Here is a 14,256-nt window from a genome sequence, read left to right on the forward strand (position 1 = left end):
CGGGATGAAGAATTTGCCAATTCTTACCGGCACATCTTCCCATACCCCTAAAGGTGTCTTCGTTGAGCGATCCGCCATTTAAAGCGTGATATTAGTGCACTTAAGTTCTCCCATTCCTAGCCTTTTGCACACCGAATATGGCATGACACTCACACATGCCCCAAGGTCACATAGAGCTTTGTTGATTGTGTTGTCGCCAATGGTACATGGAATAAAGACGCTTCCCGGATGCTTTAGTTTTGGAGGTGAACTTCCTTGTAGGATGGCACTACTCACCTTAGTGAAAGCAATAGTCTCAAGTTTCCGGATGAATTTCTTCTTTGTAAGAATATATTTCATGTATTTCGCATAGGTCGGAACGTGATTGATTAATTCCGTAAATGGAATTGAGACTTCCAAGTTCTTGACAATCTCCATAAACTTCCCAAGTTGTTCATCAAACTTAGGCTTAGCTTGACGACTTGGAAATGGAAGCCGAATCACAATAGGCTCTTTCCCTTTAGCCTTCTCTTTATTCTCCTTTGAAACTTCTTGAATGGTGGGTTCTTCTTCTTTAGAGTTTTCAACAACACTTTCCTTGTCACTAGCATTCACAACATATTCATCAACGGGCCTCTTCGGCCTTTCATACCTTGTACCACTCCTCAAATGGATGGTACTCACCGATTCTTGTGAACTTGAAGATGCTAATTGAGACATTTGGGTCTCCAACATCTTTGTGTGAGCTAGTATGTTGTTAATGGTGATGTCTTTTGTTTGGCTATCCTTTTGCATTTGAGTGAAAAATTCTTGTTGGTTCTTTTGCATTTGGAGGACCGCTTTTTGAACATCAAAACCTTGGTCATTTGTTTGATTGTATGGAGTTTGGTTTTGATAACTTTGGTTTTGATTGTAAAAGGGTCTTTGAGCTTGGTTTCTCATTGGAGGTGGGGTATATGTTGTTTGAGGGTTTTGAACATTTTGGCTTTTGTATGAGAGGTTGGGATGAAATTTGGTGTTTTCATTGTAATAGTTGGAATAAGGGGTACCACTCTTGTATGCTTGGAAAGCATTCACTTGTTCCCCTACATTCACTTTGGTCATGTCCCAAAGTTCCACAACTCTCACATACTCCACTTGGAATTGATGAAGATTCCACCATGGCATTAACATGTTGCTTAGGTGATTTGGAAGCTTCTTCAAGCTTAGCCATAGCCTTCTCAAACTTCAAATTAATGGTATCAATATGAGCACTAAGTTGAGCACCTAATTGAGTAATAGAGTCCACTTCATGCTTTCCTCCTCTAGTAGCCTTACGAGGTCTATTATATTGTGAGTTATAGACCGCCATTTCCTCAATCTTGTTTCATGTTTGATTATCATCAACTTTGGTGAACATACCAATTGATCCCATATTGAGAATATTTCGGGAGTCTTCATAAAGACCATTCCAAAATTATTGTACAAGGAACCACTCGCTAAGTCCATGATGTGGACAAGATCGGCAAGTATCCTTGAATCTCTCCTATGCTTCATACAAAGATTCCTCATCCCTTTGTTTGAACTCGGTGATTTGGGCTCTCAACATGTTAGTCTTTTCCGGAGGATAGAATTTCTTGTAGAAAGCAAGTGCCAATTTCTTCCAAGAGTCAATACCAAGAGTAGCCTTATCAAGGCTCTTTAACCATTGTTTCGCGGAACTAATCAAAGAAAAAGGAAATAAGACCCATCGAATTTGGTCTTGAGTAACTCCGGTTTGAGAAATCGCATCACAATAGTCACAAAAAGTCTCCATATGAGAATGAGGGTTTTCACTAGGCATCCCCCCAAATTGACTTCTCTCAACTAATTGTATAAATGCGGATTTTGCAATGAAATTACCGGTTAAGTGTTGTGGTGTAGGAGTACCATTTGGTAGGTTCTCCTCAGTTGGTACAGAATGTGATGAAAATGTAGGCATTGTGGGTTGATTTTGTGGTTGGTTTTGTATTGGGTTATCCTCTCTTTCTCTTGCAAAAGGGTTGATGAACTCAATATTATTTGGTTGAATGTCCACAATTTCACCAATACCTCTCAAAGTATTTCTATCAAGTCTTCTATTGTTGGTCAAAGTTCTTTCAATTTCAAGATCAATGGGTAACAAGTTACCTTGTGATCTCCTAGACATGCAAAATATCAAACAACTCGAAAACAATTAGAATAAACCTTGAGGAGTTTTACTTCCCCAAGGTAAAGAAAGACACAACTAAAAACAATCAAAGAAAATCAAATCAAGTTAACACCGTCCCCGGCAACAGCGCCATTTTTGGTTCGTCGGTTTTTGTTACTTGTCGTCAAAAGTTACCTAGACCAAAACAATATTTATAACTCCACAAACTACTCTACTTTTAGTAAAAAGGTAAGTAAAGGTCGGATCCCAAGGGACGGGTATTGATGTAGGATTTTCGATTGCAAATGGTTGTGTCTAAGGGTGTCACAATTTGGGTTGAGGTAGGAGATTAACTAAACTAAATAACAATGTAAATAAAGTAATGAAAGCAAGCAAGATTATTAAAACGAGATGTAAACAATTGATTAAAAGCACTGGGGTGTCATGGGTTCATAGGGGATTCATGAAATTTGATCATACAAACATATTCTCTACTAGATGCAAGCAATTATTGTTGTGATGGGATCGAGTTAGTGTATATCTTACAATCCCTAGGAAGGTTTGGGTCCCGAAGCCGAATCGATTAAATTGTACAACACCTACAAGTCGACTTAATCCTCCCTATCCAACTATATGCATGGTCTAATGAGACTCGAGTTGGTTTATGTCTTACAAGTCTCATTGAAAAGGTAAGTGATGGGTAAAAAAATGCAAGGATTCATAGGCTCGCATTTCATCAAACATAACATGTGCATAAGTTGAAATCACAACAAGCAAGCAAATTAATTATGAAAACATATTAGATTAAGCATGAATCAATCCCCATGTTGGTTTCCCCTAATTCCACATTAACCCTAATTAAGAAAACTACTCACTCATTATCAAGTTTAACATGCTAACAAGGTTGTCAATCATACTAGCAAGGCAAAACATGATGAACAAATGAAGATGATTAACAATAATTAAAAAGGGATTAAGAGAGAATTATACCTATAAAGATGATTCCAAATAATAAAGTAAAGAATAATAGAAGTACTTGATGATTGATGGAAGGTTGTCAATCCTCCAAATAAACCCAAATAATCTTCTAATTACCCAAAATAAATGATGAACAATAGAAAAATTAAGGAATGATTAAGAAATGAGATTTGTATTAATGTTAAATTAAGAATTGATTACCAGATTAAGAGAGTATTAGGACTTGATTAAGATCCTATTAAGATGACATGATAATCTAGGTAGTACAATGGGGTATTTATACTAAGGATTAGGTACATAAATTAGGGTTACTAAAGGCTTAAATGACTATTAAGACCCTTAAGAAAAGTTGAGGAAGTGCTCCTCTCCAAGGAGATGCTTATCTCCGTTTTGGTGGTTTTCAAGTAATACGCCCGTCCCGAGCATCTTGGCTGAGGGACGGTTAGTTCTGGAGCAGAATCCGAGCGGATTGTGGGCCGGGACGCTCGGATTATAGCAGGGCGGCGCTCGTCCTGGGCGCTGCGACGCTCGGACTGGGCACTGCGACGCTCGGATTCCTTCACAGTCACTTCTCTTCTTTTCTTTCTTCAACAATCCTCGGGGATCTTGTTGGAGATGCAAGGATCCTTTCATCATTGCCCAATCTACTTTATTATCTACATAGGCCTTCTAGCATTGTCTTCCCTTTGATGCTTGGTCATTTAATTCGATCAATTTAGCTCCATTTTGCCATGAAAATGCAAGGTTTGCACTCCTTTCCTACGAAGGGATCAAAACCTCAAAGAATATGCAAAACGAGAAACTAAAGATAGTAAATAACCCAATTATGCACTAAAAAGCATAGGAACGAGGCTAATTCGTGGACTAAATATGCTCAAATATGAGTCACATCAATCGCTTAATAATAAGGGATGCGTGTGAGAGGGTGGCGCCGAAATTGAGCGCCACCCGATGGCGCCGTATCATTATCCAAAAACTAGTCCCTAGTTATCTTACTAAAGTCCAAAGTTTGGGGTACTTTCTCTAGTAATATGGTGGTTGTTGAGTCCCACACATGACAATAGAACTTAACAATCTCTCCATTTCACATGTGTGTTGGTGAACTCTAGCTTACTCTATGTTACTTCACACCCGGCTAACTAGGCTACTCCGCATCATCTCTGGTTAAGCCAAGGGGACACATGATCACCACATCGTCACCTTGCAAAGGTGCGGCCCAAGTCGTACTGTCGGTTCTGATATCACTTGTAAGTCTTCCTCCGCGGGTTTACAGAACAAGTGAGACAGACAAGGTCACAAGCAAGTGAGGTATCATTCTAAAACCAATTGGTGATAGGAGGATTAATCCACTAGCTTATAAACATGTCTCCTCACTATTAATCCGCGGTTGTGGGACTTTTGGCCCTTACCCACATCACACAGGAGAATAGAGCTCAAGATTGGTAATGCAAGAATTTTGGGCCATCGATGAAGTTTTTTTTACTTTTTTTTATCATTGCCCCATTTTTAATTCTAATAGTAGGAAAAGGATATATTCCTCCTATTCCGAATAACTGTCTCTTTTGCCATTTCCGTCTATTCACATAGCTGTCTCATTTGTCATATTTGGACAAGTTTTTTTACTTTCCTACCCTTGGCTCTTTTCTTTATTTACCACCCCCAACCACCCCTAAACTATCATATTCAATACTTTTCATTATTTAACTCCTATATTCTTACCCCTATACAATACTTTTCATTATTTTAACACCATTCCTTAATTTTCGTGTCATTGTACAAATGGGACAGTTATTCGGAATAGAAGGGAGTAACATACAATATCCCAAAAAGTTACACAGCAAGCTATTCGATTACACAAAATCTCATTGAAGACGGCGATATCCGTCACAAGCCTGTGACGGATACCATTTCCTCTCACAAAATACTCATGAGAGGTGAGTGGGGAAGCACATGGGGTGCCCCACCTTGTCCCCTCTCCCTTTTTGTGAGAGGTCTTCAGCTTGTGACGGGATTAGCCCGTCACAAGCAAGACGTTTCGGATTTGATTAAGTAGCATCGGAAACCCAATATTAAAAGCCAAACATAAAGACCAGATAAATATTTTTTGAAATTAAAATTACTACGATAAAAACAAACCATAAGTTTCTTATTGATCCTCAGTGTTTACTCAGCCAGGTTGTGGGGAATAAGTATAGAATTACACCGGAATCAGTTATGTGCTCAACCTCTTCTATGACTGGCTCTGTATCATGGGGTGGTCGTGGAATCAAGTGGGGGATTGACTTGCTTAAGGAGAATATTTCTTGGCAAGTGAGATTTCCATCTTCGTTAGATATATGGAGGGATAGATGGATACATAATGCGTCATTGGCTCAATTACTTTCTTTATCAATCAATGATACTCAATGTAAGCCACATTTGCCGGTTGCTCTTTTACAAAGCCCCTCCGGGGAGTGGAATCAGACAGCAGTGCTGAACATCTGCGGCCCAGAGGTTATGCCCCTTGTTCTTTCTACACCTATCCCTTTGGTCGATGAATCTGACTGTATTTTTTGGAATCTAACGAAAACTGGGCAGTACTCAAGTAAGAGTGGTTATACGTTAGCTTTTGCAAAGTTATGGAATGCTCAAGCTACCATTAAAGATAAATCCCGTATGGACCAGTCATCTATGGCTTTTTGTCATAAAGATTTATGGTATCTTCCAGTTCATAATAAATGGAAAATTTTTCTATGGAAGATAATGTCCAATTCTCTACCATGTGGTGAGGAAGCACGAAAAAGGGAGCTTCAATGGGATTACTGTTGCGTTTTTTGTTCATCACAGCCTGCACCAATTGAGTCTCTGACTCATCTTTTCCGTGATTGCCCGTTTACTTCTCGTCTTTGGGCTGCATCTCAAATGGGGATAAGGTCTCAGGTTGGGGATAATATATCCATTCAACAATGGATTATTAATTGGCTGCAGTTGTTCCGGAAATCCACAACTCCTATCTCCTCGATATCTCTTTTTGTTAGTACTCTTTGGCATATATGGTGTTGGAGAAATAAAAGACTTTTTCAGGACACTTCTGAGGATTATTATGGCCTTTTTGGCTTGATCTCAGCCGATGCACAGAGTAATGTCCGTGTACAAAACGACATGAGGAGACCAATGAGTGCTACTCTGCTGATTAATGAGGAAGACGTGGAAGACTCTTTTCTTCTCCGTAATCATTTCCCTCTATGCATGATTGGTCCTAAGATTTGTTCCAATCATATTCGTATTAAGTGCGATGCCTCTTGGAAAACAAATTTGCGAGCCGCTGCTGGTTGGCTTCTTCAGGATGCCCATGGATTCATGTTCCATTCTGGGTCTGCTGTTTTCTGGGCAAAATCTGCTATTCAAGCAGAGGCAATGGCCCTTAAATATGCCTGTATGGATGCCATTGCTCGTGGTTATCGGCACATAGATGCAACCTCGGACTGCTTAAACTTGGTCCTTCAACTTAATGGTTGTGGCGAGATCAACCATGATGCTGCTCCAGTTTTACGTTTTATTGTTTCTTTAATAACTTCTTGTCATTGCTTTTCTCTTAGTCACTGTCCTCGGAGCCTTAATAGGATTGCTCATACTATAGCTACTTCTGTAGTTTAGGCATTGTATACGGTGATGTACTACATTTAAGAATTATTTATACATATCAATTTAAAAAAAAACACCTCTCTCTCTCATCAAAAGTAAATAGAACAGATTGTTTGATTGATTAAACAAAGTTTTTGCAAATAGCTCTTATATATTCTACTTTTAATAGGTCATGTGAACATCTACAGAACTACATTATAGAATCTTATTATGATCGAGGAAGAGAATAATTGAACAAAACTTCAAAATCAAACAAACAAAGGATAATGGAACTTCCAATGGTTAAAACATTTGTCTTAACCATCTTATTTTTTCTAATCCACTTTAAACAAGCATTGTCCCAATTTCAATTCCAGAATACCTATTGTTACCCAACGGTAGGCAACTACACAAGAAAAGATAAATTCAAGAGGAACCTTGACCTTGTCCTTCCTAAGCTCACGCACCAGGCGTCGACCGCGCACTTCAACAACTACTCGGTGGGCCAAGGGATTGACAAAGCCTACGGTTTATACTTGTGTAGACGCGACCTTAACAAACAACAATGCCACGACTGTGTGGACGCGGCAATCCTAGCCTTAGGCGAGAAATGTCCTAGAGAAATCGAGTCAATTGTTTGGTATGAGGAATGTATGGTTAGATATACGAATCGATCCATATTCAAGCTAGAGGACGAAACTATTTCGTCCTCTTCTTATAGCCTCGGGAATGTGTCTGACCCAAAAAAATTCACCAAAGTATTTGGTAAGGCCGTGAATGACACGATCATGCAAGCTGCGTACAACTTGTCAAGCGAGGGCTATGTGACAGCCGAGGCGAATCTGTCGGTGTTGGAGACGATATACATCATGGGGATTTGTACACCGGATATAGTTGGTAGCTTATGTGAAAGATGTCTTCGAGTTGCATTAACTTGGATGGCTGGATGTTGTGGGACTTCTAGGGTGAGTTTTGCAATGTACTTGCCTAGTTGTTGGCTTAGATACGATTCTGCACCCTTTCTTATTAGTGATGCCGGTGTCTATCCGCCACCTTCGCCTTCACCAACCCAGAGCTCTTCAGGTTCCTCGCCGTCATTTCCACTGCCGCCACCGGCTAAACAAGGTATGTAGGGGCTAATAATCACTCATAATCGTAATAATCTTCCTAGTTTTATTTTATTGTTCAAAATTTTTGAAAGTTCACCTTAATTAGGTGGTACTTTATCAAAAATTATAACAGGACAATTTGATATTTACATTTATTATTACGATTCGGCCTAGGCTTATTCGTGTGAACCGCAAGAATGGGTCTAGGCCGCACCCATTCGTGTAGTTTTAGGGAAGATATTTTTTTTTATTGGGCTTGTCTTGTTGAGATAAGTAATTTGAAAAAATTCGTCGATTACGGATACCCGAGCTTAAAAATCTGGGTGGTTCAAGGTTTTTTCGTTTTTAATCGTCATTTTTACCCAAATAGAGATCGTTATTGGTATTAATTATCGTTTAATAATATACACAAAAGTCAACGTTAGCCAAAGAAACAACTAAAAGAAACTTCAAGGGGAAATTTTACGAAAAAGTAGGGGGTAACGAGTAAACCACACGAACTGGTCAACTGGTCAAGGCCGGTTCATGTGGATTGCGTAGGCCCATTTGTGCAAGCCACATGAATCAGGCTTGAGATTATTAAAAGAAAGGTCAAACTGAAGGAGTATATGATAAAACAAACTTGAGATTAGTTATACTAAATACATGTTTTGCTAATTGTGACATTTGTTATATCCTTTACTGAAACCGGTATTTAATTTGCAGTGGCGGCATCCACAAGAACAACAATATCATCCCTCTGGATGTGCTTTTCGCTCTTGCTTCTGATGGTAGTTGGCATACCCAATAATATTATGGCCTTTATATAAAGTCTTGTAGGATGATTCTTGTGCAAAATTATGAGTAATTATTTACAATGTTCTTTTCTTATATTATTGTGCTTTCATTCTTTCACGAGCTTTCTCAAGCAAAGGTTTTTTTGGTATTCTGTATTTTCTGATGACATCTATACTTTGTGGCTATCTGGAGTTGAGTTGTGATTTTGAGACAATGTAACGAGATATGAATTGAGTTTGGCTGAGAAGTCTTCCATAGCAAAGCCATCGAGTCGGATTAGAAATCGTCCATAGCTAAACACTCTCTTTAACTTGATAGAAGTCGAGGTGTATACTTTGCATCTTACTATGTCTTTAATATTGATATCGATGCTTATATTGTGCACCTATATGTAGTTAATCATGGTATTATAGCCCAAATCACCGGGTTCAAGTTCAAGAAAAGAACAACCATGCTATTAACAAAGAGGTAATCATGGATCGCTCCCAAAAGCAAAGTAACAGTAATACATATAAGCGTTAATATACTACATAAATTAGCTAGCTACATACGGCCGTTATTCAGACTAATTATACATAAGTACTTGATTGCAAGTTATTTAGACTTGAGTAAAGCGAAGGTAACCCTTTTTGGAAGGAAGATCAGCAGTATGATATCCTTGAGGAAACATCTTCTTGGCTTGATCATCACTAACGCTCGGAGATATGACTACCTCTTCCCCGGGTTTCCAGTTGACAGGAGTTGCCACCTTGTACTTGGCAGCTTTCTGTAGGGATTCGAGCACCCTTACTACTTCTTCCATGTTCCGTCCTGTTGTTGCTGGATATAAGAAACTCAGCTTCACCTGGTGACAACAATTAAGTAAGTCGTAAATTAGTTAGAAGATGAAATGTTTATTTGCAACTCAAAAGAATACTCGATCGATGATCGAAAAGTGTAGGAAGAGAAGACCAGTTTATCAGGGCCTATGATGTGCAAGGCACGAGACGGGAGTGGCTCTCCGTTGGAACCCTTTTCATCAGGATCCACCATATTCAGCTGCTTTATTATTTCCCTATTTGGATCTGCTATTATTGGGTACTTCACCTTGTGTCCTCCAGAAAAAGCCTCCACGTCCTTTATCCATTCTTCATGAGATTCAAGATCGTCACAAGAAAGCCCCAAAAGCTTAACACCTCTTTTTGAGAACTCGTCGGCGTACTTTGCCATCATTCCAAGCTCAGTCGTACAAACTGGTGTAAAATCACCTGCTCATGCATATATATCCAAAACCGTACAGTTATAGTATAAATACTAGTTTAAATTTGCTTTATTTTCTACTCATAACGTAAACTATTTGCTGGGACGGGAAATATGTTTTTATAAAAGCAGTAAAGAAGTAAAGTAGGAACCTGGATGAGAGAAGAGGATGGTCCAAGTATCCGAAATATAGTCATGAAGCATAAATTTGCCATGGGTGGTCTCAACTTGAAGGTTAGGCACTTTATCTCCTATTGTTATTCCTGGCATCTCTCTTATTACTTTATATGATTATTTTATCTTACTTGTCTTACTTAAACAAGAGTCCCAAGTAGAATGTATATATAGACATGGGAGACAATTAGTGTGTTGTGTTAAATATTACAGTAAGCCATGCAAAGTGTTTGTTGCATGTAGGGAACGTGGCTACTGTGGTGGCATATTGATACTTTTGAACGTGGCTGCAATGGCGCCCATTAATGCAAACACAAATTTTCAGACGAGAGATATCCGTCTATAGTTATAGACGAGCTAAATATTCACCCATTTTAAGCATAAGACAAGCAACAAGTTGTATTGTGGGCCCAAAAATGTCACCACTTTAAGTATATTTGACCCGTCATTCACTTCAAACTGATATATCCATCTATAATAAGACTGGCTGATTACGATTTAGTCATAGGGGTGTCATTCAGTATCGGGTCTTGACATAAATAGTACGAAGGCTCAGACTTGATCACCGAATCTCGAAAGAAAATACTTATGCTCAACCATCGAGTCAGGTATATATAAACTTAAATTGTTCACAAATTCTCATTATAGACGGACACTATCCGTCTATATGTATAGATGGACACCATTTCTCCTCACAAAATACTCATTTACCATCAAGTGGGAAGCACATGAGAGGTGCCCCACCTTGTCCCCTCTACCCATTTTATTAGATGTCTTTACCCGTCAATACGCCCCACCCGTCTATACCAAGACCTATTGTAAATTGTTAGGGGGGAGCATAGCCCTCTTACGACGTAAATAAGATCCTCCATTGATGTCATTACTTTGTTCATTATTGTGGCGCTTATTATCGCCTTTGATTTTGAGATGTACTTATTGTAAGATATTGAAAAGTGATAATTTTATTCATTCAATAATTTACAGAAGTTTTTGCTAAAATGGGGTTTAAATCCAAACTATTTGACAAAATATGGCGGGTTTTAAACTACGTTTTTTTTTTTTTTTTTTTTAAGAAATCCGACATATCTCGTTGTCCCGGACAACGAGAATCTATAGAGGCAAAAGGCAAAAACAAGCATAATGCGAACAAAAGCTAGACCTGTACATACTCGTTGTCCAGGAAAGCGAGAAATGCTTGTATATTAACATACCTGAAAAGTTACTTTTGTTGTCTCCGTTCTCCTTGCTCCGACTACCAAATGACGAAATTGTAACACCCCCCCTACACCAAGGTGTCTTGCCAAGACCACCTAATGCATGAGAGTGCTACCATCTTGGTTACCCGAGGCAATGAATATCAAATAGACCATAAAAGAACGTGCTTTAAATAGAGCGGTCGCCTGTCCTTCACTTCAAAAATCTTCCAAAGCTCTTACGAAGGACTCTCAGCCGGTGGACTGGTTGTCGGCCGACCGGCCGGGAGTCCTTCTTTATTTTCTTCCCTCCTTCTTCCCCATGCTAGCTTCATGAGTCGCTTTGCTTACTTCCTTAGTCCATTTTTGGCTCAAATCCTGCAAGGCGAGACGAAAACTCATAGAACGACACTAAGGACATAAAATGCAAGTTAAAGATGTCAAAATCATCTAAGTTAGAGAGAAAATGCATAGGGAAGAAGGGGAAAATTGATACAAAATAAGCACACATCAGATAGGCCAGTGGAGTGATCTGGGGTGTTGTATTAATTGAGCCATTTTGTTAACCGAGTAAGCAACATTAGGCCGATCTAACGAAAGGTACTGTAAACTACCAATGATAGCTCAAAAATTTGATGGATTGGATATATTAGGACTCTCATCGTGATGAAGCTAAGGGGAGGGTGCATAGTTAGAGGTGCGCTAGCTAGCCCGTTTCGACTCTTACCTTTTATGTTTATGCAATATATCATAAATGTATTTAGACTATGTGAGTAAAAGACCGTGTGAATTCGGGGTGACCTCGATGCCTAGAAAGTTGGACAAAGTGCCTAAATCCTTAAGAGAGATACGAGTGGCAAGAGCATTGATAAAAGACTAGACAAGACTCGAGTTAGGACCTGTGACGATAATATCATCAACATAAACTAATAAATAAACCGTGCTTGACGTGAAGTGAACAAAAATAAAGAAGGGTCAACGAGGGAAGCTTTGAACCCGGTGGACAACTAACAGATATTCATTGAGAGTGGTGTACTAGGCACGCGATGTTGTTTAAGACCGTAAATCTCTTTAACGAGGCGACATACATGTGAGGGATGAAAGGTGTTAACAAACCGCCATATAAACAATGTCAGACAAGTAACCTTGAAGGAACGTATGTATTATTAATATCGAGTTGTCAAAGTGACCATGAATTAATAAGAGCAAGAGATAGCAAGGTACGTACTGTTGTGGGATTAACAATAAGGCTAAAAGTGTTCGAATAATCAATTCTGGGACGCTGAAAAAACCCCCTCGCAATGAGACGAGCTTTGTATTTATCAATACTATTATCGGGTTTGTATTCAATGCATTAAATCCATCTACATCCAATGACATTGTACGATGGGTCGGGTGGGACTAATGTCCAGGTTTGATTGGCTTAAGGGTAGTAAACTCAATATTCATCGCCTCACGCTACTGAGGATTGGTGAGAGCTTGTTTGGTCGTGTTGGGTGGACGAGATGGTGGAAGGAGGGTGGCAAGTTTGGCGTACTTAGGATTGGGCTTGCGAATGTTATGGGAAAGCCTCATGGCTATGCGGTGAGGTCGTGGAGGTGGTGATGGAGGGATGGGAAAGGAGATGCAGAAAATTCATATACCTCATTTGATCCACATTAATAAGATCTTGATGACCATCATTATGGAACTTGTCATAACACTCCTAAGCCCATACGGAGAAGGCTTAGCTACTGAACAATTTGTTTCGACAAAAGTCCAAATAAATATATTGGCAAGTAGGCACCAAGGATTCAAGATGAGTTGGTGGGCTTTTTGCTTCTAGGATTTGCATTTGGACTAGTACGCAGCATTAGCCTGGGAGTATCTTGAGGTTTTTATATTCTGTTCTTGTGTTTTGTTTTTGAAAGTTGGAACGTATTGCACGGTTTGGACTCTAGGCTTCAATGCTCGACGATTTTCCATTTCAATTCAATTTAAGATTGAGTTTTTCTTCCTTTTACTCGTATTTTTAAAATAATCACAAATAAACTAAAAGATTTAGAGTTTTTTAGCTCTTTCCCGCTCACTTTATTGCCAAAAAGTGGTCCCACATTGAATAAATAAGGATACTGCATTAATTGGCAAAGAGCCCACTTTGAAAATATCAAAGATACTGATAATATTTTACAAAATAATAAAAAAGATAACATACTGATATTTTAAAAAAATTAAGCATCTACCTAAAATATTTTACAATAATGTTTGTGAGAGGTTCTATAATCAGGAGTGACTAGTGAGAGTATTTTTTAAGTTAAGGCTCCGTTTTGCACGACATTTCGGGTAGCTTATTTGACCAAAGTAACTTATTTGACCAAAATTTCAGCTACCTGGTTTTTTGCAAAGGTTTGCCAAATAGCTTATTTGGTCAAATAAGGTACCTGAAATGAAATGCTACCTCAGGTAGCATTTGAGAAATCGGGTAACTGAAATGACTTATTTTCCATTGTACCCCTTTATTCTATAATACGAGTATTAAATACTTTTCATATCCTTTTACGTCATTTTACCAAAATAAGCTACCTTTCAGCTAGTTTGCCAAACACATTTTTATATAATCAGTTATCTTATCAGCTCCTAATTTTCAAACTACCTTATCGATTTACCTTTTCGAGTTTGATTAGCTTTTTCAGATTTTAATTAGCTTTTGAGTTTTTAGCTTTTCAAGTAGTTTTATCAAACAGAGCCAAGACAACTTTAAATTAGAAATGGTAATTTGTTGTTTGTAGCTCGTTGTCCCAGTTATTTATTTACCTTTTTTTTATTATTTGTGAGAGGTTCTATAATCAAATCTAAACAAACCAATGGGACGGAAGAAAATAACATTTGTTAAATGTTTTTGTAAGGATTAATCTAAAAGTTTCAAAAATATGAAAAAAAAAATAAAGTTAATAATCATGACTAGCGGTTAAATTCGACTCAATCTTTGTATGTATTAAGTTAATATATGCATAACAAAGTTGATTACAAAAAACATATTTTATCTGATTTGATATAAATCTCACGAGATTATGTC

General features: G+C 38.4%; 1 protein-coding gene and 1 non-coding gene across 2 annotated transcripts; one reads left to right on the forward strand and one right to left on the reverse strand.

Annotated features, from left to right (window-relative positions):
- Nucleotides 1–1,460: 1,460 nt before the first annotated feature.
- Nucleotides 1,461–1,567, forward strand: LOC141644855 (small nucleolar RNA R71). The gene has a single exon (XR_012544459.1). It is a non-coding gene; the product is annotated as a small nucleolar RNA R71 (small nucleolar RNA).
- A 7,562-nt stretch (nucleotides 1,568–9,129) lies between these two features.
- Nucleotides 9,130–10,104, reverse strand: LOC141629313 (1-Cys peroxiredoxin). The gene is made up of 3 exons (XM_074442336.1): nucleotides 9,987–10,104; nucleotides 9,547–9,842; nucleotides 9,130–9,439 (listed from the first exon to the last, which is right to left on the reverse strand). Exons 1-3 carry the CDS (start codon nucleotides 10,102–10,104, stop codon nucleotides 9,194–9,196), a joined length of 660 nt encoding a protein of 219 aa, XP_074298437.1. The 3' UTR covers nucleotides 9,130–9,193.
- Nucleotides 10,105–14,256: the final 4,152 nt, after the last annotated feature.

The sequence above is a fragment of the Silene latifolia genome, chromosome 2 (genome assembly GCF_048544455.1).
Source record: "Silene latifolia isolate original U9 population chromosome 2, ASM4854445v1, whole genome shotgun sequence".
Classification (NCBI taxonomy): Eukaryota; Viridiplantae; Streptophyta; class Magnoliopsida; order Caryophyllales; family Caryophyllaceae; genus Silene; species Silene latifolia.